General features: G+C 45.4%; 1 protein-coding gene across 1 annotated transcript; it reads left to right on the top strand.

Annotated features, from left to right (window-relative positions):
* Positions 1 to 19,941: 19,941 nt before the first annotated feature.
* On the top strand, positions 19,942 to 21,116 carry LOC6603743 (beta-lactamase-like protein 2 homolog). The gene is made up of 4 exons (XM_002028673.2): positions 19,942 to 20,075; positions 20,145 to 20,314; positions 20,379 to 20,588; positions 20,648 to 21,116. Exons 1-4 carry the CDS (start codon positions 19,957 to 19,959, stop codon positions 21,025 to 21,027), a joined length of 879 nt encoding a protein of 292 aa, XP_002028709.1. The 5' UTR covers positions 19,942 to 19,956; the 3' UTR covers positions 21,028 to 21,116.
* Positions 21,117 to 22,760: the final 1,644 nt, after the last annotated feature.

Raw genomic sequence — 22,760 nt, forward strand, 5'->3', positions numbered from 1 at the left:
GCCTCACCTCTTCCGCCCCCACAAAGGACGAAAATCTGTTGCATCCACAATATTTTAGATTCTCTATGATTGTGCGTCTTTATACCCGATACTCAAAATGAGTATTGGGGTATATTAGATTTGTGGTGAAAATGGATGTGTGTAACGTCCTGAAGGAATCGTTTCCGACCCCATAAAGTATTTGTATTCTTGATCAGCTTCAATAGCCGAGTCAATTGAGCCCTGTCTGTCTGTCCGTCGGTCCGTCTGTCCGTCCCTATCAGTGCCTATTGCTCAAAAACTACAAGAGCTAAAGCAACGACATTTCAAATCCGGTTTTTTGTGATATGTCACTGTTACAAGAATGTTTCAAAACTTTGCCCCGCCCACTTCCGCACTCACAAAGAGCGAAATTCTGTGGCATCCATAGTTTTAAGCATACAAGAAAACTGAAAAAGCAGAATCGTAGAAAGTTACTATATCTTCTAGAATACAAAATCTGAACCAGATCGTAAAATTATTATAGCCAGAATCAAGAAAACAATTTCATTCTCTCTCGCTCTGTCTCTCTCAAACACACAGGTTTCATGGTCGGTGGTTATGAATTAGTGGACTGTATAATCAATGCAAGCAACGGAACGCATCGCTGTGTGCGTGTGCAGCAGCGGGTCTGGCCATGCGTGTGAGAACATTACAGCTATGTTCTGGACACGAACAAAAACAACAACACAGCTATGCGCGTAAAAATAGTTACTTAGGCGGTGTACTACAATCATGAGCGTGTAAATAGGTCAATCGCAATATACATGAACATTGAATTAAAAACTACGAGGCTTATTTCTCAACATACCGGCCCCCCCGAACGACTGTTCAGAACAAGGGAAGCACAGCAAGTTTGGTAATAGGTCTCTTGTACACTCCTCGGGCTGTTTTGACGGTGACCACTCGAACCCTCTCGTCTTGGCCAGGATGAACTTCCTTGAACCTTGGCTTGCAGTTGTCTCCAACGCTGCAGTGTGTAAATGTTGACGTCTAACAAGGACGGCTCCAGCACCGACATGTGAGGTTGACCTGTAAGAAAATGAGCGGGGGTAAGGGGATCCGAGCTGTGATCGCTGGGCGCGCAACGTGGGCGATGCGTCCTTCTACGCGCAGAATTCCTTGGTCGTCAACAAATGGAGTGTAGTGAATCAACTTGGATTTTTGAGAAAGGGCTTGTCCAGTGCTCAGCTGTCTGTACTCCACTTGGAAGAACTCCATCTGGACAAGTTTGATTACCCTAGAGCGGCAAGCTTCTAGAATCTCAGCAGTGCGATTACAAACATAAGTGTTCCAAGTCCGTGGGGGTGATGAGAGCCAATGTAGTACAATTTCGGAGTCTGACCAACACGAAGTACTGGAAATAGGAATAGTTAGAGCTTGCTTAACCAGAGACATCAATTTCGACAGAAGATGGGCGGCATTCAGTTCGAGCCGTGGGATGAACATAGGTTTGATGGGTGCCACCCGGGTTTTTGCGGCGATCAGTGTTACAGCGTAGTCATTATTGAATCTCACGCGACTGTAGATGACAGCGGCGTATGCATGAGATGAAGCATCGGCGAATCCGTGCAGCTCCGTTGCTTGAAGTGGCGAGGATAGGTAGCGAGGTATGCGACAGCTGTCCAGTAAATGAACTTCAGCTACAAACTGTTGCCACCGTGCGCATAGTTGCGTGGGTAGTGGTTCGTTCCATTCGACCGAGCTCAGCCAACTATCTTGAAAGAGAACCTTTAGAAATACAGTTGTGGGGGCAAGCAACCCCAGTGGATCGTAGATCTTGGCAAGCTCGAAAAGCAAATCCATTTTGTTAGAACCCCTGTGGCGTCAGGAATGGTCAACTTGAAGGAAAGCTCGTCCACAGCCGGGTCCCAGCGTATTCCAAGAACCTTGACATATTGAGATGGGCTATCTCCCTCTAGGGCTTCAAGTGGATACTCACAAATGTCCTTTGGCAGCGATTTGAGTAGTGACCAACAGTTTGAACTCCATTTTCGAAGTTTAAATTGGCTTGGCTTGGCTCAATAGCAAAATTAATTCATCTTTGAGTGCAATGAGATCGTCGATATTATCGCAACCAGTAGAAATATCACCCACGTACGCGTCTCGTACAAGCACAGCAGCAGCCTTCGGATACAAATCGGCATGATCTTGTGCGATCTGCTTGAGAACTCGAACAGCCAAGAACGGTGAAGACGCTAAACCATACGTCACGGTCAGCAATCGATAATGATCGAGTGTAGCAGTCTCCTCCTTTCGCCAGACAATCCGTTGGTAATGCGTGTGATCTTCTGAAACCAGGATGCCTCTAAACATTTTCTCAATGTCCGTACAAAACACATAGCGATGCTGACGGAAACGTAGACATACTCCAAGTAAATCCCTTTGAATAGGTGGTCCGATGTGTAGTCGTGAATTAAGTGAAGATCCATTGCAGTCCTCCCCAGAGCCATCGAATACAACTCGGCATTTCGTGGTGGTGCTATCTGGTTTAAATACTGCGTGGTGTGCTAAGTAATTGTGATTGGCGGGACCGTTTTCTACGGTAGTAGAAGGAATCACCTCCATGTGTCCTCGTTGTATATAATCCTCCATAAACTCGACATACTGTTGTTTGAGCGCAGGAAATTTTCGAAATTTCCGCTCGAGAGAAGAAAAGCGGCGTAGTGCTTGTGGCAGTGTGGACCCCATCGGAGGGGCAGATTCCTTGAACGGGTATTGGACGATGTACACGCCATCGTTTCTGCGGGCGTGCGTATGAACGAAGTGTTGCTCAGCGGGATCACTAGCATCAATGGTAGCGTCACTTGGTTGAACTCGTTCCATGTCCATGAACGATCGAACCAAAGTGTCCAGATCCTCGTGCGCGTGATGTGCTAGTGCGTGGTTGTGAGCATCACTACTGAGATGGTAGCTGCCTGTAATGACCCAACCAAAATTAGTATGAAGTGCAATAGGATATTCAGAACCAAACTCTTTGCGTTGTCCAGTGTAAAGGTTCCAAAGCGGATCAGCTCCTAAGATCACGTCGATTTCGCCTGGTTTACCAAATGTAGGGTCCGCTAAGGGTAGATCACGAATCCTTTTCCACATCGGTGTGTTAGACTCGATCCTCTGGGCTGGAATCGAGGAGGTTAAAGTGTTCATAATCAGACCTGTTACCACCACTGAGGCCGAGCTTGTGCGGGAGAGCAGCGTGAATGTGGCGCGACCTCTAGTAACCCCAGCAGGATTTGCGCCTAGACCAACCACTGGTATACGAGGATGGGTGCGCGGCAATCCAATTCGTTGAATAAATGATTCGGCGACCATCGTTATAGTTGAACCAGTATCCAACAGTATCCTGCAGGTGGTCTCGTTGCCCCAGGAGTCGACTATAGTGGCCAAAATCGTTGGCAATATGGCCTGACTCTTGGCCACGAATTTCCCATCCAATTTATGATGGCTGACCACGGCATCCACAATTTTAAACATACGAGAAAACTGAAAACGCAGAATCGTAGAAAGTTACTATATCTTATAGAATGAAAAATCTAACCAGATCGTAAAATTATTATAGCCAGAATCAAGAAAACAATTTAATTCTCTCTCGATCTGTCTCTCTCTAACACACAGGTTTCATGGTCGGTTTTGCCAATTGTAAAATGTGAGTTAAAGGATCTCAGGGACTATAAGAGATAGAGCAACCAAATTTGGTATCCACACTCCTGTGATATCGGACCTTGACCGTTTTGTGTCAAAATTTCGACACACCCGCTTCCGCCGCCGCAAAGGACGAAAATCTGGGGCATCTACAAATCTCGGAAACTATTAAGGTTAGAGCAACCAAATTTTGTATCCGCCCTCCTGTTAGATCTCACTATAAAACGTATATCTCAAAATTTCGCCTCACCTCTTGCGCCCCCACAAAGGACGAAAATCTGTTGCATCCACAATATTGCAGATTCTCTATGATTGTGCATTTTTATACCCGATACTCAAAATGAGTATTGGGGTATATTAGATTTGTTATGTCCGTCGGTCCGTCTGTCCGTCCCTATCAGTGCCTATTGCTCAAAGACTACAAGAGCTAGAGCAACGACATTTCAAATCCTGACTTTTGTGATATGTCACTGTTACAAGAATGTTTCAAAACTTTGCCCCGCCCATTTCCGCACCCACAAAGAGCGAAAATCTGTAGCATCCACAATTTTAAACATACGAGATAACTGAAAACACAGAATCGTAGAAAGTTACTATATCTTATAGAATGCAAAATCTGAACCAGATCGTAAAATTATTATAGCCAGAATCAAGAAAACAATTTCATTCTCTCTCGCTCTGTCTCTCTCTAACACACAGGTATCATGGTCGGTTTTGCCAATTGTAAAATGTGAGTTAAAGGATCTCAGGGACTATAAGAGCTAGAGCAACCAAATGCTGGGCGCGCAACGTGGGCGATGCGTCCTTCTACGCGCAGAATTCCTTGGTCGTCAACAAATGGAGTGTAGTGAATCAACTTGGATTTTTGAGAAAGGGCTTGTCCAGTGCTCAGCTGTCTGTACTCCACTTGGAAGAACTCCATCTGGACAAGTTTGATTACCCTAGAGCGGCAAGCTTCTAGAATCTCAGCAGTGCGATTACAAACATAAGTGTTCCAAGTCCGTGGGGGTGATGAGAGCCAATGTAGTACAATTTCGGAGTCTGACCAACACGAAGTACTGGAAATAGGAATAGTTAGAGCTTGCTTAACCAGAGACATCAATTTCGACAGAAGATGGGCGGCATTCAGTTCGAGCCGTGGGATGAACATAGGTTTGATGGGTGCCACCCGGGTTTTTGCGGCGATCAGTGTTACAGCGTAGTCATTATTGAATCTCACGCGACTGTAGATGACAGCGGCGTATGCATGAGATGAAGCATCGGCGAATCCGTGCAGCTCCGTTGCTTGAAGTGGCGAGGATAGGTAGCGAGGTATGCGACAGCTGTCCAGTAAATGAACTTCAGCTACAAACTGTTGCCACCGTGCGCATAGTTGCGTGGGTAGTGGTTCGTTCCATTCGACCGAGCTCAGCCAACTATCTTGAAAGAGAACCTTTAGAAATACAGTTGTGGGGGCAAGCAACCCCAGTGGATCGTAGATCTTGGCAAGCTCGAAAAGCAAATCCATTTTGTTAGAACCCCTGTGGCGTCAGGAATGGTCAACTTGAAGGAAAGCTCGTCCACAGCCGGGTCCCAGCGTATTCCAAGAACCTTGACATATTGAGATGGGCTATCTCCCTCTAGGGCTTCAAGTGGATACTCACAAATGTCCTTTGGCAGCGATTTGAGTAGTGACCAACAGTTTGAACTCCATTTTCGAAGTTTAAATTGGCTTGGCTTGGCTCAATAGCAAAATTAATTCATCTTTGAGTGCAATGAGATCGTCGATATTATCGCAACCAGTAGAAATATCACCCACGTACGCGTCTCGTACAAGCACAGCAGCAGCCTTCGGATACAAATCGGCATGATCTTGTGCGATCTGCTTGAGAACTCGAACAGCCAAGAACGGTGAAGACGCTAAACCATACGTCACGGTCAGCAATCGATAATGATCGAGTGTAGCAGTCTCCTCCTTTCGCCAGACAATCCGTTGGTAATGCGTGTGATCTTCTGAAACCAGGATGCCTCTAAACATTTTCTCAATGTCCGTACAAAACACATAGCGATGCTGACGGAAACGTAGACATACTCCAAGTAAATCCCTTTGAATAGGTGGTCCGATGTGTAGTCGTGAATTAAGTGAAGATCCATTGCAGTCCTCCCCAGAGCCATCGAATACAACTCGGCATTTCGTGGTGGTGCTATCTGGTTTAAATACTGCGTGGTGTGCTAAGTAATTGTGATTGGCGGGACCGTTTTCTACGGTAGTAGAAGGAATCACCTCCATGTGTCCTCGTTGTATATAATCCTCCATAAACTCGACATACTGTTGTTTGAGCGCAGGAAATTTTCGAAATTTCCGCTCGAGAGAAGAAAAGCGGCGTAGTGCTTGTGGCAGTGTGGACCCCATCGGAGGGGCAGATTCCTTGAACGGGTATTGGACGATGTACACGCCATCGTTTCTGCGGGCGTGCGTATGAACGAAGTGTTGCTCAGCGGGATCACTAGCATCAATGGTAGCGTCACTTGGTTGAACTCGTTCCATGTCCATGAACGATCGAACCAAAGTGTCCAGATCCTCGTGCGCGTGATGTGCTAGTGCGTGGTTGTGAGCATCACTACTGAGATGGTAGCTGCCTGTAATGACCCAACCAAAATTAGTATGAAGTGCAATAGGATATTCAGAACCAAACTCTTTGCGTTGTCCAGTGTAAAGGTTCCAAAGCGGATCAGCTCCTAAGATCACGTCGATTTCGCCTGGTTTACCAAATGTAGGGTCCGCTAAGGGTAGATCACGAATCCTTTTCCACATCGGTGTGTTAGACTCGATCCTCTGGGCTGGAATCGAGGAGGTTAAAGTGTTCATAATCAGACCTGTTACCACCACTGAGGCCGAGCTTGTGCGGGAGAGCAGCGTGAATGTGGCGCGACCTCTAGTAACCCCAGCAGGATTTGCGCCTAGACCAACCACTGGTATACGAGGATGGGTGCGCGGCAATCCAATTCGTTGAATAAATGATTCGGCGACCATCGTTATAGTTGAACCAGTATCCAACAGTATCCTGCAGGTGGTCTCGTTGCCCCAGGAGTCGACTATAGTGGCCAAAATCGTTGGCAATATGGCCTGACTCTTGGCCACGAATTTCCCATCCAATTTATGATGGCTGACCACGGCATCCACAATTTTAAACATACGAGAAAACTGAAAACGCAGAATCGTAGAAAGTTACTATATCTTATAGAATGAAAAATCTAACCAGATCGTAAAATTATTATAGCCAGAATCAAGAAAACAATTTAATTCTCTCTCGATCTGTCTCTCTCTAACACACAGGTTTCATGGTCGGTTTTGCCAATTGTAAAATGTGAGTTAAAGGATCTCAGGGACTATAAGAGATAGAGCAACCAAATTTGGTATCCACACTCCTGTGATATCGGACCTTGACCGTTTTGTGTCAAAATTTCGACACACCCGCTTCCGCCGCCGCAAAGGACGAAAATCTGGGGCATCTACAAATCTCGGAAACTATTAAGGTTAGAGCAACCAAATTTTGTATCCGCCCTCCTGTTAGATCTCACTATAAAACGTATATCTCAAAATTTCGCCTCACCTCTTGCGCCCCCACAAAGGACGAAAATCTGTTGCATCCACAATATTGCAGATTCTCTATGATTGTGCATTTTTATACCCGATACTCAAAATGAGTATTGGGGTATATTAGATTTGTTATGAAAATGGATGTGTGTAACGTCCTGAAGGAATCGTTTCCGACCCCATAAAGTATTTGTATTTCTGATCAGCTTCAATAGCCGAGTCAATTGAGCCCTGTCTGTCTGTCCGTCGGTCCGTCTGTCCGTCCCTATCAGTGCCTATTGCTCAAAGACTACAAGAGCTAGAGCAACGACATTTCAAATCCTGACTTTTGTGATATGTCACTGTTACAAGAATGTTTCAAAACTTTGCCCCGCCCATTTCCGCACCCACAAAGAGCGAAAATCTGTAGCATCCACAATTTTAAACATACGAGATAACTGAGAGCACAGAATCGTAGAAAGTTACTATATCTTATAGAATGCAAAATCTGAACCAGATCGTAAAATTATTATAGCCAGAATCAAGAAAACAATTTCATTCTCTCTCGCTCTGTCTCTCTCTAACACACAGGTATCATGGTCGGTTTTGCCAATTGTAAAATGTGAGTTAAAGGATCTCAGGGACTATAAGAGCTAGAGCAACCAAATGTGGTATCCACACTCCTGTGATATTGGACCTTGGCCGTTTCGTGTCAAAATTTCGCCACACCCGCTTCCACCCCGCAAAGTGAATCTGGGGCATCTACAAATCTCGGAAACTATTAAGTATAGAGCAACCAAAATTGGTATCCGCCCTCCTGTTAGATCTCACTATAAAACGTATATCTCAAAAATTTCGCCACACCTCTTCCGCCCCCACAAAGGACGAAAATCTGTTGCATCCACAATATTGCAGATTCTCTATGATTGTGCGTTTTTATACCCGATACTCAAAATGAGTATTGGGGTATATTAGATTTGTGGTGAAAATGGATGTGTGTAACTTCCTGAAGGAATCGTTTCCGATCCCATAAAGTATTTGTATTCTTGATCAGCTTCAATAGCCGAGTCAATTGAGCCCTGTCTGTCTGTCCGTCTCTATCAGTGTCTATTGCTCAAAGACTACAAGAGCTAGAGCAACGACATTTCAAATCCTGACTTTTGTGATATGTCACTGTTACAAGAATGTTTCAAAACTTTGCCCCGCCCACTTCCGCACTCACAAAGAGCGAAAATCTGTGGCATCCACAATTTTAAAGATACGAGAAAACTGAAAACGCAGAATCGTAGAAGATGTTGGCGGCGACTGCCGCCTCCATGTAATTGTAGTCACTCATTGTGTTCCAGGGTTCCAGCACTCACAATCACACTCACTGCAACACCATTCTGTGGCTGCCCTGAAACCACCTGCGGGGGCGAGTCGAGATGTGTATCAGAATAACATTGTCCGGGGACAATGTTCCCTGAATCGTTCAGGAAGTTGGATCAGATCGGATCATTTTTATAGCCAAAAGGAACAAATCTATTTGCAGTGGCTATGCAGCGTCCGACGGCACTCGCAGACTGATTTTTTGTCTCTCTCGCACGCACTCTTTGTCGTGTCGGTCAATATTAGCGGCGTCTGCCGGAGGAGAGCCATATTGACTAAGTATCGGATATAAATGTAGAGTTCCCCCTCGTTTTTATTTTCATTCCATGTTTGTTAGGGTTACATTTGTAAACTATCTGCTTAATATCATATAGAAACATGCGGTTTATGACTCTGTGCAGTTTCTTGATGCGTGCAATCCGAACGACCCCAGTGGGACTCCAGACCATTGAAGCGTACTCAAGGCGCGAGCGCATTAGGAATAAGTACAGACATATCCCGTGTCCCTGAACTGCGATTAACTTTTAGCAAAATAAATTTCAAATGCTCGACTAAAATAAATTTTGATTCGAATAAGACCCGTTGGTCATGTATCTCAGTCTGCTTTAAGAGGTGATGGCCATCTATTGATAATGAGGCCAGCACATTGGAGACACACTTGCTTAAAGAAACAAAGTAACATTATCTAATGTTGAGTGGGAGAGTGTTATATCTGCGCCAACGGTCAACTCCATCCAGGTCGCGCTGCAGAAGGATTCTGTCGCCTAAGGTGTTGATAGATCGGAAAATTTTAAGATCTTCAGCATAAAGAAAATTCTCAGAATATTAAATGCTGAGACATATGTCATTAATAAATATTGCAAACAGCACTGGACCAAGTGCACTTTCCTGTGGAAGGCCAGAAGAAGCCAAGAATGGGTCCGAAGGCTTTCCATTTACCAACGTGACATACTCTCGCCGCTCAACATATGACCCAAACCAGTTGAGCAGGAAGGAATGAATACCTACTCGATGAAGCTTGGCTATAAAGGCACAGAGGAAGACTTTGTCAAGGGCCTTAGCAAAGTCAGTATACACATCATCTACTTGAGAGTGCATTTCACAGACACGAGTGCAGAAATTAATGAAAGCGATGAGATTGGTGGTCGTTGATCTACCTGGCATAAAACCATGCTGATTTGGGCTAATGTACGACTTCATGTGGTAAGTGATCTTTCTGTCAATGATTCGCTTTAGGAGTTTTGAAACATTGCTGAGTTTGGCGATTGGTCTACAATTGGAGATGAGATTTTTGGCAACTTTCTTAAAAATTGGCGTAATCGTCGCAGCTTCCACTTGCCAATAAACCGACCCGTTAGCAGCGAGTTTGTGAAGAGAATTTTAAGAGGTTCACAGAATGCAACATCACAGTTGCGAAGCAGGAAGGCAAAAATGCCATCACACCCGACTGTGAATTATTTTTATTTATAGAATTATTGAATTCATTAATTTCCTCCAAAATATCCACCTCCATCCATACATCAAATGCACCAATATTGAAGACCGAGGGAATTGCGTTTAATACATCAAAACTATGCCAATCTGCGTATGGCTCAAAATTTGAGCCAAAAAAAAGAAGCAAAAAAGTTTGCGATACCACTATCCGTATTAGCGCTCCAGCCACCCAGGTTCATAGCTGAAGGAAGAGAGCTCGTCGACCTTTTGGAATTTATGAAATGCCAAAAAAACCTGGGATCGATTTGAAGTAACGTTTCAACGTCGTGAATATATAGGCTATATCAAACTCCCTCTTATGCTGCACATATCTCGTCTAGTCCATAGGGTCCCGGGTCTTACCAAATCATTTAAAGTACTTTTTATGCAGATTCTTATATTTTACAAGACCCTTCGTATACCATGGTAACCTATAGGAGCCTTGAACCCTTTTGGAAGCATTGTTAACAATAATACGACGGACCGAATGCAGGAAAACACTATAGGAAGTGTCAGCACTAGGATGCGAGAGAACATGAGCCCAATTAACGGTTAACAAACTACCCCGAATAGCATTAAGGCTTAGAGTAGAAAAGAAGTTCCGCCAAAGGCGAATAAGAATGGAAATTAGCTGAGAATTTTAACGGCATATGATGCATGTCACAGTCTGCGATAGGCTTTTTGCAACATGTAACATGGCACTCTATATCCGAACTAACAAAAATTATGTCTAGAATCTTATTTAGCCTATTGGCCTTCAGCTATAGGGTTCTACAGGGGGACAAACGGATGACGAGTCAGCTTTTCACAACTGTAAACTCGGAACGGGACACAGGCATCTCGGGCTCATGGCTTGCCCTGAATCAGAGGCGACTGTGCTTCACCTCCCAAGATACAGGGGTCACGAACGAATCGGGACCTGCCGTAACTGTACACACCGGTGGAAATGCGACTATACGCCCCTGGTACGGTCATGTGTCTGCCAGGATGCCGGCTAATTGTGGTCGGGTGGAGACTTAGTCCCAGCAAGCGCTGCGAGGAGAGCCTCCCGGAGACTCTTTACCAAGACTCTAAGGCTGAGAACGTTGAGCGGAACTGGGCCGAATACAAGGTCAGTCTGTCAACTTATAATAAATAACTTAGGAAAGCAAAACGCGCCCCATAGGCTAAGTTCTGTAGAGAAATCGAAAATAGCTCAGAAGCTTAGCGCTTGCGCAGAGTTCTGTCGAAGACAACACCCACTCTGGGCTACCTGAATAAAGTCGACCAGTCTTGGACAACGTCCAGTAATGAGTTCTGACATCTTCTCCTTAACACCCACTTCCCCGGTTGCGATGAAAACAGACCCAACTACTTCGCGCCTCCTTCTGGCATCTCAAATGCCATATTGAACCTGCTAAGCCAGGAGGACATTGTCTAGGCGTTCAAAAGCTTTAAACCATACAAGTCCGCGGGGCCAGATGGCAATATCACTGCCCAACTGATTCACGCGGGACATAAAGACAAAATAATTTACGAGGGATTCTAACATATTTAGCCTATTAAAAACATTATTTACGTGGGTTCACCCCATAATAAAACAATCATCTAGCAAAAGAATCTCGGACGGCTAATGCAAATTACTTGGTATTCTAGCCGACGACTGCGGATCGTCGGTCCATACCAACGAGCCCAAATTGAAGTCGCCAAAAACGCAGAGGTTCTGACGGTCTCGCAGGCTACCATATATTTTAACAATTTTTTGAGTGTGCGCCTTGCAGATTTCATAGTAGCTATTCGGTAGATTGTACGATAGCATAAATAGCATGTAAATAGCGCCTCAGACTGGCCAGCCACCGCCACACTAATCTGATCCAGAATGGAGTCGCCATCCACGAGATAAATGGGATCACAGCGTCGGGTGCGTGTGACGGCCACAATGACCTCTCCTCTGAAGCGCTTCGTTTGGCACAATCTTTGTCCTTACGAAACACCTGCTGCGATCGAAGTATTCGTTGTCGAAAAAGATTGAATTGAGCCAGGTTTCAACCAAAATTACAATGTCGAAGTCACACCTAGAGGTGACAGCCGGAGCCTTGGTGCGTATGCCCGCTATATTCTGGAAAAAAAAATTCGTATAGACTTGGCAGCATCCATCGGCACGGTCCCAGAAAGTGGCGGTGCCGTCCTGTTAGCGGGCACGGAAGATGGGTCCAGAGGAGAGTCAGCCATATCCAACTGAGTCAGAGGAGCGCGACGGGCTGCTGACTGTTCCCAAATGTCGAGAGCAGGGATGGCGCAAGCATAGCGTTTGTTGTTGTAATGATGGCGTCAGAAGCGCACGTAGTCGAGAGAGCGTGCTAGCAAAAGCATCGTCGTCTGATCCAGCAGCACAAAGCGCAGACCGAAAAACCAATGTTTGGTTGTTGTGCTGAAGACTACCGCCAAAAATGAAACAGCTTCCGGCCTCTGTCTATCCACAAAGCGGGAAACCCTTACCGATACTGGTCAGAACATAACATCAAATACCTCGGGGAATAGAGGTTCAGGGACCACAAGTTTGAAATTTACGAGCTTCAACGCAGATAAATCAGCATCTCGCTTCACCAATTTCACACAAGAAATTTCCGCCTCCGGCACCTTGAGCTTATCAGCAACAAATTTCACCACCACCTCAGGCCCCGTTGCAGTAGAAAATTTACAAATATGCAGGTATCACATGGTATCACTGCTCTGCTTCACATTCAGCTGTTCGCAGCTCGGAGCAACACCAACAAGACGATTGGCATGCTTCTGCCGATTCTTCCTCTCCCTCCTTCTGACTGTGACGAAGCCCTCCAAATCGGGTGAGGGAGCAGCAGCTGATCCCAAGTCAATGATCTCAGTCGAGGTGGCGGCCACTTACCGTCTAGACATTGAGTCGGTCGCCGGCTTTGGCCTGTTGAAATCCTTCCTTGGAGCAATCGGCTTCACCCGCTCAAGTCAATTGTTTGAAAGGGCATTCTGAAAATCAGACTTATGACCCCGATAGAGGCTATCAAGCTTCAGAACCTTGTCATTAAGCTCGTCTATTTACGAATGAGAGTCATCCGCAACAACACAATTATCACACTGCCATAAAAAATTAGGCAGGATTGTTAAGAGTTTAACTGAATCTGCATGGAAATCGATGCACGTCAGATGAAACGCTCGGCGGCATCAAGAAGAAAAGCGGACAGCATCAAAGCAAGGAAGCTGAGCGGCAGTGACGTCCGAACTGCATTCCGTGCAGTAATAAAGCGACATAGTTATTGCCGCGCCGGGCAACGCCTCCAAATCTGGGGCCGTACGTTTGATAAGCCTCCCGTGTTCAATAGGCCTCCCGTGGTTTTGTTCTTCAAATCGGTTTTATTCATTTGTTTGTTTCATTCATTTATTCATTTACAATGTCGGGCGGGTGTTAAACTACGGGGCTAGAGCTAAAAAACTTGTACCGCTTCAGTGCTTTTTCCGCTGCCTTTCTTTTTATTCTTCCTTTTCCTTGCCTTCTCCTTTTCTCGCCTATAGCTGCCGTTCGACCTGATTAACCCTTTGCTCAGCGCTGTTAATGTTTGTGCTGTTAAGCGCAGTGATATTCAGGGCTGTTAGGCTGTTCGTTGTCCTCACGTCTAACTTGGCCAGTTTAACTATTGGCCAAGTTAGCAGTCCAGATGCAGTGCGGATCACCGCGCTTCAGGCGATCCCGTCCTTGGCCACTCGAAGGTCCATGATGACGCCTTTCCTCCACTGCACCTTGGGGCTTGTTTCGTCCGCTAGAACCACGACGTCTCCGAGTTGGATAGGGTTGGTTGGGGGTCCATGCCATTTGGTTCGTGTCGTCAGGCACGGTAGGTACTCCTTCAGCCATCGTTTTCTAAAGCTGTCCACGATCTGCCCTGCAATGCGAACGCTTCCGGACACTCCAACGGCACGTAAGTCAGGGGTCGGGAATTTAGCATATTTTCTATCTTTGCTAGTGCTGTTCTCAGCACTGGTTCTTGTACGTGCGTCTCCTCTAATATTTCGGCTAGTATGGATTTCACCGATCTGATCATTCTTTCCCACGCACCTCCCATGTGGGGTGCTCCTGGGGGTATGAAGGACCATTCTATTTGCGGGTACTTGGTTTCCAGTTCGTTCGGTAGAATTCTTTCAATTTCTTCTCGTAGTAAGCGGCTGGCTCCTCGGAAGTTCGTCCCGTTGTCCGACACGATTCTCTTGGGGACTCCTCGACGGGCTACGAACATTTCCAATGTTAGCATGAAGGCGTCTGTTGACAGGGAGTTTGCCAGCTCGATGTGTACTGCTCGCACGGTGAGGCACGTGAATAGTACTCCCCATCGTTTCTCGCGTCGTCTTCCTACGTTTACCTCCAGTGGTCCGAAGTAGTCGATACCTGTGTTTGTGAATGGCAATTCGTTGATTGCTAGCCTCTCTGGTGGTAGGCTTCCCATCTCCGGTGCCTCTGGAAGCACTCTTTTATTGCGACATCTTTGGCAGGTTTTCGCTACGGCGCGAACTCTCGCTCGCAGTCCTGGTATGTGGTACAGTTGTCGCATCTCGTTGACGACGATCTCAGTAAGCTGATGCTGAAACTTCCGATGGAAATGATCAATGAGAAGATTAGTGACGTTATGTCCTCCGGGTAGAATTACTGGCCGTTTCAGGTTCCTCGTTATGCCGAACGACTTATCTATGCGGCCGCGTATTCTCAATTCGCCTGTTTCATCGAGGTACGGCGATAATTTGTAGATCGAACTTTTCTTACTCACGATTCTTCCTTGTCGTAGAAGAGCCATTTCTTCAGAGTAAGCCTCTTCTTGGACCATCCGGTGTATAACGATGTTGACATCTTCCATGTTGCGAAAGCGTGCGGCTAAATTTGCCTCCTCTGATGCGAAATCTCTTCTGCGTATTTTGTCCAGAAATCTCATTACGCATCTCAGGGCTCTCGTGAACTTTTCCCATTTGCTAAAGCGACATACATTTGGGATTATGCTACTCAGCTTTGATGGCGATTTCGGCGTATCTGTCCATTCGTGTACGTGTACCGTTCCAGATTACTCGAGTTGAGCTGTAGTTGGCCAGTATTCTTCCTCGTCAAATAGGAACGGCGGACCGGAGAACCATCTGGCTTCCGGTTGGAAACTCGATTCTTTGGTCCACTTCGTTCCATCATCTGCTACGTTCAGGGCGGATGGAACCCATTTCCATTCTGATATGTCCGAGGTTTCCAAGATCTGTCCAATTCGGAGCGCATCGAACTGATGGTACTTTCGGGCGTCTGAACATGTCCAATACAACACGTTCTTGGAGTCGATCCAAAAAACACGTCGCTTGACCTCGACGGAGAGCTCCTGTGTTATGAGTTTAGCTAGTCGTAGGCCGAGGATCGCTGCCATAATCTCCATCCTGGGAATCGAAATTGGTTTCAATGGTGCCACTCTTGTCTTGGATGCGAGTAGTGTGCATCTGACTTCTCCTCTTTGTTCGATCCTTATGTAGGCGACGGCTGCAAAGGCGTTTATGCTCGCGTCTGTAAAGATGTGTAATTGGATATTAGATGTTTCTTTCGTTAGACCGAGATATCGTGGAACCCTTAATTCTTCGATGTTCTGTAGTTGCCGTGCCCATATCGTCCAACGTTGACGTTCGCTTTCTTCGACCTGTTCATCCCAGCCTACGGCCGACCTCCACACGTCCTGCAGTATTATCTTTGCCTGTATAATATAGAACCCCAATAGTCCTAAGGGATCGAAGATGGTCATGACTGTACGTAGAATTGACCGCTTCGTCACAGTTTTCGTTTCGTCGTATATGTCATTCGGAAACTTATTGACGAAGGTGAAGTAATCATTCCTTGGATGCCACCACATGCCAAGCACTCGTTCTCGTCTTGTCGAGTCCGTCATCTCGATGGGTCGTTCTTGATGATCTCCATCTCCTGAGAGCGCTCTCATCACGGTGCTCGAGTTAGATATCCATCCTCTCATCTCGAAGCCTCCTTCTTTGTGTATGTTCCTCACTGCCAGCGCTAGACGGACCATTTCGTCTTCTGAGTCACAGCTTTGGAGCCAGTCATCTACAAAGGTGTTGCGAAGTATGGCCTCTACTTCCTCTCTTTGTTCCTCGATGAACCTTTCTGCGTTCCTATCTCTCACGTAGGTCGCTGCTGCTGGGGAACAAGAAGCACCAAAGGTCATTACGCTCATTACGTACCTATCCGGTTCTCGACTGGTGTCACCATATCTCCAGAGAAACTGCTGTGAGCTTTGATCCTCCGAACGTATCCTAACCTGGTGAAACATTTCTCTGATATCTCCGCAGATGCCAATAGACTTCTCTCGAAGGCGCGATATTACTCCTACCAGCGATGGCAATTGGTCGGGGCCCTTTAGAAGCATTGAATTAAGAGCGATGCCTTCCACTTTGGCTGCTGCATCCCATACGAGTCTTGGTTTGCCTTTGTTCGGGTTCTTGGTCACGAATACGGGCAGATACCAGGAGCGTTTGCCTTCGACCATTTCATCTTTTTTGAGTTTTCGGACGTAGCCGATGTCTTCGCACTTCTTAATCTGTTCGTTTACGAACTCTCGTAGCACCTTATCGCGTGTCATACGAGATTCTAGGCACCGGAGTCGTCGCATTGCCATCTCTCTGGAAGAAGGAAGTTCCACGTTGTCGTACCGCCAGAGAAGTCCTGTCTCCCATCTCTTCATTTCGCTGCTAAACCTCGTGGAATTTTCCAGTATTGTTTTTGCTCTTTCGTCCTCTTTGGACCTGAGTGTGCTCTTCGCCATGTTTATGCCAACCGCGTCTAATGAGAAACTCTCTTTTACAAGAGTGTCCAGCTGTGGGTGTTTATTACATTCGCATACGTGCATTACCCGCGGACTCGCCGGCCCGTCGCCCTTTCTGCGACCATAAACAGACCACCCCAACCTGGACTTGGCGGCGATAAATTCGGAATTCTCGCGTTCTTTGACGGTCAGTGGCACTCCAAGTTTCACGTTGTCCAATCCGATGATCAATGACGCTCTCACGTCCTTGTAGCTGAGTATCGGTAGCTTTTCCAGGTGCGAATGGGATTTTAGGATTGAGTCGTCCAGCGTCTGCTTCGGCAGATCCAGGTTTTTTACTGTTCTCACGTTTTGAAGCGTGAATCTGCGAGCCACATTGTCCCTTGGAGAGATCGCTAGGCTTATCCATTTGGATTGAGATTCTCTCTGCGTGATGTCTCCAGTCCAGCGTAGGCATAGCTCGTCCGAGGGGCCATCGATACCTAGTTTTTCCGTTATCTCCGTCTCGATTAGGGTACAGGCGGATCCTTCGTCTATCAGTGCGAACACTTGCATTTGGCCGTTCGGTCCATACAATGTTAAGGGGACGTATCTAAACAACGCAGCTTCGTTCTGCATCGTGTGCAGTACCGTAGTGCTTTCCTTCGGCCTATTCTCTACCGTAGAGCTTTGCTGGTTACTGTTGTGGAGGAGGAAATGGTGCTTTCTCGAGCATCCGTCGACGGAACATACTCTTGTTGACTTACAGTGCCTTATAAAGTGTTTGCCGAGGCACCTCCAGCATAGCTTATTTTCTCTGACGAAGTTCCATCTGCATGGCCCTTCTAGCTCCAGGAACTGCTTACAGTCCTCCAGTTTGTGGGCCCCATTGCACCTACGGCAGGGCGGTTGTGCGCTGCTATCATTGTGCACCATAAGCCGGATTCTTGGGTTCTTCTCCTTCGTGCAGACTCTTTCTCGGGTGCTACTGACATCACGGTGCTTGCGCACGATGCGACTCGAAATAGCCAATCATCGAAAAATCGATGCTGCTCGATTTCACGGACGGCTCCATTCTTAGCTTCGTCTGTAGGGTGTGATATATGGCCTCTGGTCGGCCATATAGCATTCGGAGAGCCTCGATGGCTAGTCGAACTGTTGCGGGCATCATTAATTTTCCTCGTACTGCTTCCAAAGCGGCGCCTTTCAGGCACTTTTGCAGCGTTCTGTAGATTGCTCGAAGTTTACTATGAACATGGGCCATTCCTCGGGGTTTCCAGAAAAGCATGGTAGATCCTTGTTGATGACTTGTCTTGCGGCTATCTGGGATGCTGTCAAGCATCTCTCCGCCCCCGCTGGCGCGACCGCTTGATTACTCCCGCACGCGTACGGGTCCGAAATATTTCGACTCGTACTTGGGTAATACTGTGCAGTCGGGGCGCGAATGAAGGGGTTTTCCCATGCAGGTTGGTACCCAGCGCCGGTGCGGCCATTGGATGCCACATAGCGCCGACTGGCATTGTCTCGTTCGGATTCAGCCCAGTAGGCATTCCAGTCCGCGTTGCTTCCGTGGGTCCTGACATGTGAACTCCGGTCCAGTTGGGAACTGCTCTGTCCCAGCCTCCGTTGATTACCGTGGAGCTCATGAGGCCTCCTGCTTGAGGCAGTCTGGAATGCGTCGGGATGGAGCGCATTCCCTCGAAGGCCGTGGCGTACGTCGGCCTTCCTAATGCATCCGCTCTCTGCTGAGCGAACGTTTCCCAGCTATCTAAAAGGCTCGTTCTTGGTGAAAAGGCTTGATCCACCCCTCCTCCTTGGTTGGTATGCTCTGGTGCTTGATGGCTCGTTGGGGCTGAGGTGGACACGTTAGGTGTGGCCGTTGTTGCCGCCGAGATCACATCTATATATGTATCCCTAACGCGATGAGTTTCCCTTGCACCTCCCTCAGTCTCAGAACACGCACCAAGCATCTTTTCCGGCACATTTATTTCTCCTAATCCACACGGGGTCTCGCCGCCAGATTCCGACTGCTGACCTTTGCCGCCGTCCATTTTATTCCGGTGTCTTTTTTGTACAGTCCTGGTTTGTGGTTATACACGAACCTCGTGTCGCTCGAATGTAAGAGATTAGCCTTTCTGTCCAACTGTATGAGGATATCTCACCTGCAAAGTCGAATCCCTCGTGACGCAGCTGACTGCGTCGCACGCCGATCTTCTTTCTGTCGGTCGTAATTATTCGACTTGCTCTCTGTTGAGCAGGAAAAGTTTTTTAGAATATTGCCGCGCGGGGCAACGCCTCCAAATCTGGGGCCGTACGTTTGATAAGCCTCCCGTGTTCAATAGGCCTCCCGTGGTTTTGTTCGTCAAATCGGTTTTATTCATTTGTTTGTTTCATTCATTTATTCATTTACAATGTCGGGCGGGTGTTAAACTACGGGGCTAGAGCTAAAAAACTTGTACCGCTTCAGTGCTTTTTCCGCTGCCTTTCTTTTTATTCTTCCTTTTCCTTGCCTTCTCCTTTTCTCGCCTATAGCTGCCGTTCGCCCTGATTAACCCTTTGCTCAGCGCTGTAAATGTTTGTGCTGTTAAGCGCAGTGATATTCAGGGCTGTTAGGCGCAGTGATATTTAGAGCTGCCTCTGCGGTTTCTGCCGTAACAATAGTGAAAACACGACCGAACGCAGTGAGAGCTGACCAATCTTACGGCCTGGGATATATAAAGCTTTCAAATGCAAAACGTAGAAGAACAAGATTACACTACTCAACACGACATTGACGCTGTGAACCAAGCCGACTTCTATCAAAAAAACGCGGGCTTAGTTCACAGCATCGAAAAAAAAATTATATTTTGCTGTGTATAATGTTAAAATAAGGATTTCTAATTACTTTTTAAATATTTTTAATTTATTTTAATTTGCATTTTTTAAATTATTTCGTACGAATGAAAAGTAACGCCAGAATGGAAATGCCATATTTGAAAAAGATTAAAAGTATATTTTGGTATTTTTTTTTTTGAGAGTCAAACAGTATATTTTAGCGATAGCTACGGGAAAGCGGGAAGAAACGCTTATACGTAACAAGTAATCGATTCTAGCTTCCGAATTAAAAACAAAAATTCGAGTTAAATGGCATTAATTCCACCTGTCACACGCCTTACATCCTCCATAATACGTATACTGGGCTGTAACCCCAGTCTTATGACGTTGCAAGGCACTAATACCTATCTTCTTGGAAACGGAAAAAAGTAAGAATGTGCTATGGTCCATCCAATGTTCAAATAATAAAAAAAACCTTCCAAAAAATCATCTATTAGACGGATACTGATTGATACAGGGGATGAGGATGTTCCTCAGTACATAGAACACTTAAACGATGTACTTCGCCGGGAACAAGCCTGCATTGCCACTATCATTCTGACTCACTGGCACCATGACCATGTCGGTGGTGTTAAGGATATTGTAGGCAGCAGACTGGCAGACAATGGTATGTAGTGCCTAAATATAAATAATTGTCACTTGCAGCTACTTATTAGTACTCTTTATTTCAGACTGTCAAGTATTTAAGTTTAGTCGGACCGATGCCAGTGATGTATGCCCAGAGATCCCAGCTCACATAAAATTGCAGCCGATGTCAAACAACCAAGAGTTTTCAGTAGAAGGAGCCAATATGCGTGTTGTACACACTCCAGGTCACACCACCGATCATATTGTACTAGCGATGGACGAAGGGACTCTTTTTAGTGGCGACTGCATTTTAGGTTAGTTTTCGACTTGGATTGTACTTGTTTCCATTAATATAACGTGGTCTTTTTGCTAGGCGAGGGTACTGCCGTTTTTGAGGATCTATACGAATACATGAAAACCTTGGATACAATATTAAAAATCGAACCACAACGCATCTTTCCGGGGCATGGCAATATTATCGAGGAGCCTCTTCCCAAGATTGAGTACTACATAAATCATCGCAACAATCGTGAACAGCAGATACTCCACTTTTTTACCCAACGACCCCATAAGCGTTGGCAATCAATGGATGTTGTGCGGGTGGTTTACAGTCAGACCCCTCAGAAGCTGTGGCCCGCTGCGGCCTACAACGTAAGTCACCATCTCAAAAAGTTGCAAAAGGAGGGAAAGCTGCTGCTCAATAAATTAGATGAAGAAACATTTTATGTTTACAATCCATTAAGTTTGTTCTAGAATCTAGATCTTAAGTCTATATCTAAAATATTCGAGCACTTTGTTTGTAACAATATTTTATTTTCGGAATAAAATTAAATTATAAGGGCTTTGACATTAGAGGGGGAACGTTATGAGTTGCTGCTGAGACCGCAGCTCTACATTTATACCCGGTACTTAGTATGGCTACATTGAGCGACAAAGAGTGCGTGCGGGAGAGACAGAAAACGTGTCGGGCGCTGCGTAGTCTACGAATATTGATTTGTTCCTATTGGCTATACAAATTATCCGATCTGATTCAGATTCGGCAATCTGGTAGATATGGTCATTTTCTATGATTGTGCATTCTTAATTTTCTTGTATCTTGTCAATTGTGGATGCCACAGATTTTCGTCCTTTGTGGAGGCGGGGCGAAGTTTTGAAATACACTTGTAACAGTGACATATCACAGAAGTCTGGATACAGTATGTCGTTGCTCTAGCTCTTATACTCTTTGAGCACTAGGCGCTCATAGACAATTTTTTTTTTCCGAATTCAATCACGCATACCCTCTTACTTTTTCCTTTTTCCATAAAGTATATGTGTTCTAAATATTATTTGAAAATTTTGTCATTAACCAATGCCGAATCACACTCAAAATTTTACATATGTGAAAGGTACACTTTTAACTAATGAACGCAGTTCTATCATTTTATTGGGAATATTTTCTTTTTAAAGTCTCCTTTTTATAATCCGGGTACATTTTTCTATGCTCCTGAACGCAACGCAACGAAAAATGTGTTTGTTCCTCATCCACTGTTAGACGGCCGTGAGAGTCTTTCATCAATTTCACAGCTCTTTCTGCTGTATCATTTACTGCCTTAAGTAATGAAAGACTCGTCTTGCTTTTTAAGTAAGATGGGTTACTGTTCCATGATGAAGGGCACAGACTCAAAAAACTGTCATCAATTTTAAGGCGATCAAATTATGTCCTGCTTTTTAAAGATATCAAAGATAAAGAAATCGTCCATGTTTGTCTAAAATGGAAAGAAAACAAAAAATTTCATATTTCAGTAAATACTTAAAGGTTTTAATATTACTTACCAAAAAGTGCACCGTTATGATTTTCCATCGATGGTACATATCGTTTTCCTAAGCTGGTTCTATTTTGTTAAGTCAAAATTTGTGACCATTCTTTCCTTTACATCAAAAGTAACGTCGTCATCAAAAAGTGAGAGAGCCGATATTTTATCATGTAGATACCATAAATGATGACAAAATTTCTTCAAAGCAGCTTTTGCTATAGCTTAATCGAAAGTTTCATATTCTTTCAAGGATTTTAAAAAGCATAAATCCTGATACGGTGCTTTCAAGATACTACGAACAATGACAGGTCGTATATAGCTGCAATTTCTTTTTGAGTGAGCTTGAGCTGAGAGCTTAAGATTTACATTTTTAAGGTGTAAATGGCTCGTGCCATCCAACGAGTTTGATGCATTCTGCCAGGATGTCTTGCTTTCTGTTCCCGTCCAATGTCGCCACCTAGGAATATTATGGAGAGTTCAATTAACTCCCGAAAGTCTAATAGCATAATTTTCTTTCAGTTTTGCTTGAAAAAACTCCAACCACACATTATATTTAGAACGGCTAAAGTGCGCTTCCACAGTTTGTAGACCAGATTGTATTTTTGAAAAGTCAACATTTTTACAAGTATCCTTAAGCTTTTTAAAAAGGGGAATATCTGGACTTCTTGCTATTTCCGCAACTTTTACTTC

The sequence above is a fragment of the Drosophila persimilis genome, unplaced genomic scaffold, assembly GCF_003286085.1.
Source record: "Drosophila persimilis strain 14011-0111.01,24,50 unplaced genomic scaffold, DperRS2 tig00000477-arrow-pilon, whole genome shotgun sequence".
NCBI classification, from domain to species: domain Eukaryota; kingdom Metazoa; phylum Arthropoda; class Insecta; order Diptera; family Drosophilidae; genus Drosophila; species Drosophila persimilis.